Raw genomic sequence first — 6,000 nt, forward strand, 5'->3', positions numbered from 1 at the left:
CCGTTGTTCCATATCCCATCCCCTTCATTGAAAGCTTCCCTATTCTTTATCCCTTTCTGGGAGTATGGACCAAAGATCTTTATTGGGTGCAGAAGGTGGAAGGTCTGGCTTCTGTAATTGCTTTTCTACTGGACCTGGGTGTTGACAGGTGGATCCATATCCCCAGCCTGTTTCTGTCTTTCCTTACTGGGGCAGGGCTCTGTGAAAGGAGGGTTCCAGAACCCATTGGTGAGGTTGTCTGCCCAGGGAAGCCAGGTTGGCATCATGATATCATCTGCAACTTGGTGGCCAAAGCATTAAGATATAAAGCAGAAAAAAATTGTTTAATGAACAGGAACCTAAAGGTAAGAATATAGCAGATGAGATTTGGGGTCTTCATGTTGGAAGAATCTAGGCAGTCTGTCTTCCCTCTCTGTCTCTCTTTTTGTATAAGTCAGTCTTGAAAAGAACAGTAATGTGGTCTGCAAGGTGGTGCAATGGATAAAGTGTTGGATTGTCAAGCATGGGGTACTGAGTTCCATCCCCGGCAGCATATGTACCAGAGTGATGTCTGGTTTTCTCTCTCGCTCTCTCTCTCTCTCTCTCACTCTCTGTCTCTCTCTCTCTCTCCTCCTATCCCTCTCATTGATAAATTTAAAAATATTTAAAAAGAAGAAAGTTCAGTAATCACATAAGAAAAAAAAAAGGACAGTAATGTTTGTTGTAAGCTGATAGTGGAAGGAATCGATACCACTTATGTGTATTTATAGTCAAATAATATAAATATGCATAGTTTAATGTGTTCGTCATTCATAATAATTTTATTCGTTATATGCAAGTCACATTATTATGTTCACTCTCCAGCATCCTTGTGTATTACAGCATTAGAGCTGAAGTGGTCATTTCATGTTTTAGATCTTGGCAATGTTCTCACCTCTACTCCAAACGCCAAAACTGTTAATGGGAAGGCTGAAAGCAGTGATAGTGGAGCCGAGTCTGAAGAAGAAGAGGCCCAGGAGGAAGTGAAAGGAGCAGAGCAAAGTACTAAAGGTGATGTCCGGAGGGTGGGCTGAGTCCCCATTAAGTAATGTAAGGATGTGGGGAGGTTTGGGTTGGCTGGGCATCCCATGCTAATGCTACCAGTGTCTGTGGTGGGACATGGCCAGGTGGCCTTGAAACCAGGTTTTTTTTTTTTTTTTTTTTTTTTTGTGGATCTAAAGGTTTCACTCCATTATATAGGGACAGTCAATGCTAGGCACGGATGCTTATTATTTTTTTATTATGCCTCCAGGGTTATTGCTGGGTCTCAGTGCCTGCACCACGAATCCACTGCCTCTAGAGGCTATTTTTTTTCCTTTTTGTTGTAGTTGTTACAGTTGTTGTTGTTGTTGGATAGGACCGAGAGAAACGGAGAGAGGAGGGGAAGACAGAGAGGGGGAGAGAAAGATAGACACCTGCAGACCTGTTTCACCGCTTGTGAAGCGACTCCCCTGCAGGTGGGGAGCCAGGGGCTCAAACCGGGATCCGTAGGCCAGTCCCTGCGCTTTGCGCAATGTGAACTTAACCCACTGCACTACCGCCCGACCCCCCTATCCGCATAGATGTTTATTCAAAGGCCAGCTGTTAACTGAAGGCTTCCATGAATAGATGACTCCTAGATTTAATGCCTGCAGTGCTACATGAGAAGTGAATTCACTGAAGGTATTTCTTCCAATATGAATGTGGATCCGTTACTGAGGAGAAGAGATGTGCTGAACCTTCACTCTCTTGTCAAGAATAGAACAGAGAGACGATAGCTCCGACTGAAGCTTTGATAAGAATTATCCAGTGGGGGGAAGAATACCAGGGATTGTTGGAAATACTGTTTTACAGAGAAGAGGTAGAAAGACCCTACAACAAACCACACAGCATAGTTTGGCCTTCACTTTATGGCAAGATAGAGTTAATATTACTTTTGTTGAAGGATCCCCTTTTTTTTAAATTTATTTCTTTATTGGGGAATTAATGTTTTACATTCAACAGTAAATACAATAGTTTGTACATGCATAACATTCCCCAGTTTCCCATTTAACAATACAACCCCCACTATGTCATTTATCATCCTTCATGGACCTGTATTCTCCCCACCCACCCATCCCAGAGTCTTTTACTTAGGTGCAATATGCCAATTCCATTTCAGGTTCTGCTTGCGTTTTCTTTTCTGATCTTGTTTTTCAACTTCTGCCTGAGAGTGACATCATCCCATATTCATCCTTCTGTTTGAAGGATCCCTTTTGTCCTGCTGTGAGTCACAGAAGAATTTGTTGATGTTGACTATAAAGATCTTATTATCTCTTGGGAAGAATTCTAGAATATTGACAGGGGGCAGGGTGGTGGCACACCTGGTTAAATGCACATGGTACTGTGCACAAGGACCTGTGCAAGGACCCAGGTTCAAGCCCCTGCTTCCCACCTGCAGCGGGGACTCTATGCAAGTGGTGAATCAGGCTTGCAGGTGTCTGTCTTTTCTCTCTCCCTCTCTATCTCCACCCCTCCTCAGTTTATCTCTGTCCTATCAAATAAAATGGGAAAAAAGGGGGGGAATTGGCTACCGGGAGTGGTGCATTCATAGTGTTGTCACCAAGTCCCAGCGATAACCCTAGAGGCAAGAAAAAGGAAGGAAGGAAGGAAGGAAGGAAGGAAGGAAGGAAGGGAGGGAGGGAGGGAGGGAGGGAAGAAAGCTTGCATTGGGCCGTAGCGCAGCGGGTTAAGCGCACGTGGCGCAAAGCGCAAGGACCGGCCTAAGGATCCCAGTTCGAGCCCCGGCTCCCCACCTGCAGGGGAGTCGCTTCACAGGCAGTGAAGCAGGTCTGCAGGTGTCTGTCTTTCTCTCCCCCTCTCTGTCTTTCCCTCCTCTCTCCATTTCTCTCTGTCCTATCCATCAACAATGACAATAATAATAATAACGACAACAATAAAATAACAAGGGTAGCGAAAGGAATAAATAAATATTTTTTAAAAAGAAAGGAAGGAAGGAAGCCTTGTAAGGGGGTTATACAGTTGATTGGGGAAATGAATAATTGCTATTAGAACATAGTATACATGGTGTTAGGTAGCAAAATGGTTGTGCAAAAAGACTTTTGTGCCTGAGGTTCCAAAGCCCCAGGTTCAGTCCCCTACACCACCATAAGCCAGAACTGAGCAATGCTTTGGTGGAAAAGGAAAGAGAAAAGAACATAGTGTACACAGGTTTCCCTACTGTGAACCTTTCTCTCTTTATCTTCCCATCAAAGATAAAAAACTGGTGAAAAAATCTACGGACCATAAGAATTTGGAAATTGTCACCAATGGCTATGACAGCTTTGTTCAGAAGAAACCAGAAAGCATTCCTGCCACTTCATCCTTGAATGACAGAAGTGCTGAAGATGTGAAACCTGTAAGTCAGAGCCTGGAGCAAACTCCTCTCTCCATGCACCAAGGTATTGTGTTTTAATGTGGGAATCGAATGTTCTTTTACCTATTATGGTATTTTTAGGAGGAGTTTAGAACTTAGGAAAGCTTTATTCAGTAATGCGTTAGGGTTTTTTGTTTGTTTGTTTTTAATTTTCTTTATTGGGGAATTAATGTTTTATATTCGACAGTAAATACAATAGTTTCTACATGCATAACATTTGCCAGTTTTCCATATAACAAGGCAACCCCCACTAGGTCCTTTTTGGATCTGTATTCTCCCCCCGCCCCCCATAAACCCCAGAGTCTTTTACTTTGGTGCAATACACCAATTCCAGTTTAGGTTCTACTTGTGTTTTCTCTTCTGATCTTGTTTTTCAAATTCTGCCTGAGAGTGAGATCATCCCATATTCATCCTTCTGTTTCTGACTTATTTCACTTAACATGAATTTTTCTTTTTTTTTTTTTTAATTTAAGAAAGGATTAATTAACAAAACCATAGGGTAGGAGGGGTACAACTCCACACAATTCCCACTACCCAATCTCCATATCCCACCCCCTCCCCTGATAGCTTTCCCATCCTCTATCCCTCTGGGAGCATGGACCAAGGGTCATTGTGGGTTGCAGAAGGTAGAAGGTCTGGCTTCTGTAATTGCTTCCCTGCTGAACATGGGCGTTGACTGGTCGGTCCATACTCCCAGTCTGCCTCTCTCTTTCCCTGGTAGGGTGTGTCTCTGGGGAAGCTGAGCTCCAGGACACATTGGTGGGGTCTTCAATCCAGGGAAGCCTGGCTAGCATCCTGATGGCATCTGGAACCTGGTGACTGAAAAAAGAGTTAACATACGAAGCCAAACAAATTGTTGAGCAACATGAATTTTTCAAGGTCCATCCAGGATTGGCTGAAAACGGTGAAGTCACCATTTTTTATAGCTGAGTACTATTCCATTGTGTATATATATATATATATATATAAAACAACTTGCTCAGCCACTCATCTGTTGTTGAACATCTGGGTTGCTGCCAGGTTTTGGTGATTACATTTTTTTTCATGTGTTTCTCGGCCTTTTGGATCTTTTCTGTGGTGAATATTCTATCCATGTCCTCCCCCCATTTTTGGATGGGGTTATTTGTTGTCTTGTTGAGTTTGGCAAGCTCTTTATATATGTTGGTTATTAGCCTCTTGTCTGATGTATGGCATGTAAAGATCTTCTCCCATTCTGTGAGGGGTCTCTTGGTTTGGGTAGTGGTTTCTTTTGCTGTGCAGAAGCCTTTTAATTTGATGTAGTCCCATAGGTTTATACTTGCCTTAGTCTTCTTTGTAATTGGATTTGTTTCATTGAAGATGTCTTTAAAATTTATGCGGAAAAGAGTTCTGCCAATATCTTCCTCTAAGTATCTGATAGTTTCTGGTCTAACATCCAAGTCCTTGATCCACTTGGAATTTACTTTTTTATTTGGTGAAATACAGTGGTTCAGTTTCATTCTTCTCCATGTTTCAACCCATTTATTCCAACACCATTTGTTGAAGAGACTCTGCTTTCCCCATTTAATAGTCTGAGCCCCTTTGTCCATAGGTTTAGATGTCCATAGGTGTGGGGGCTCAAGGTTTTGGTGATTACAAATTGTGCTGCTAAGAACATGTGTGTATACAGATCTTTTTGGATGGGTGTGTTAGGTTCCTTAGGCTATATCCCCAGGAGAGGAATTTGCCGTAGGGTTTGTTAACAGACTCCACAGCTTTGAAGGATGGTGAATTAGGGACACATTTTTTTTTTTTTATTTTATTTATTTATTCCCTTTTGTTGCCCTTGTTGTTTTTTATTGTTGTAGTTATTATTGATGTCGTTGTTGTTGGATAGGACAGAGAGAAATGGAGAGAGGAGGGGAAGACAGAGAGGGGGAGAGAAAGACAGACACCTGCAGACCTGCTTCACCGCCTGTGAAGGGACCTGCCTGCAGGTGGGGAGCCAGGGCTCGAACCGGGATCCTGACGCCGGTCCTTGGGCTTAGCGCCACCTGCGCTTAACCCGCTGTGCTACAGCCCGACTCCCAGGGACACATTTTTTTATGTTTTATTGAGGAGTTTTTTTTTTTTTTTTTTTAATTGTATTTCAGGTACCATTTTAAAAATAAAATATTTGAGATGTTAATTTATTTTTTACCAGAGCACTGTTCTGCTCTACCTTATGGTGGTGATAGGGATGGAATCCAGGACCTGGGGGTCTCAGGCATGAAAGTCTTTTGCATAATCGTTGTGCCATCTCCCCAGCCCCTTTCCTATATCTCTATGATAAAATACGGTATAGCCTCTTGTAATTTTACAAATAAAATTATCATGTTTAAGTCCTGGCTGCCACTTTTTTTTTTTCTTCATTTTTTTGTGCTCCCTTCTTTTTTTTTAAATTTATTTATTTATTGGGGAATTAATGTTTTACATTCAACAGTAAATACAATAGCTTGTACATGCATAACATTCCCCAGTTTCCCATTTAACAATACAACCCCCACTATGTCACTTATCATCCTTCATGGACCTGTATTCTCCCCACCCACCCTCCCCAGAGTCTTTTACTTGGGTGCAATATGCCAATT

At 42.3% G+C, this 6,000-nt stretch overlaps 1 protein-coding gene across 7 annotated transcripts in view; it reads left to right on the forward strand.

The window, feature by feature from the left end:
* The window catches only part of ACBD5 (acyl-CoA binding domain containing 5), a 72,616-nt gene that overhangs the window by 24,560 nt on the left and 42,056 nt on the right, over positions 1-6,000 (forward strand). For 5 of the 7 annotated variants that reach the window (XM_060192346.1, XM_060192343.1, XM_016189795.2 and 2 more), the window contains 2 exons: positions 895-1,029; positions 3,252-3,437. In XM_060192346.1, the coding sequence (XP_060048329.1) occupies positions 895-1,029; positions 3,252-3,437 (321 nt within the window). The remainder of the gene's footprint in view (positions 1-894; positions 1,030-3,251; positions 3,438-6,000) is intronic. The other 2 variants (XM_060192344.1, XM_060192348.1) reach the window with 1 other exon arrangement.

The sequence above is a fragment of the Erinaceus europaeus genome, chromosome 6, assembly GCF_950295315.1.
Source record: "Erinaceus europaeus chromosome 6, mEriEur2.1, whole genome shotgun sequence".
Taxonomy (NCBI): domain Eukaryota; kingdom Metazoa; phylum Chordata; class Mammalia; order Eulipotyphla; family Erinaceidae; genus Erinaceus; species Erinaceus europaeus.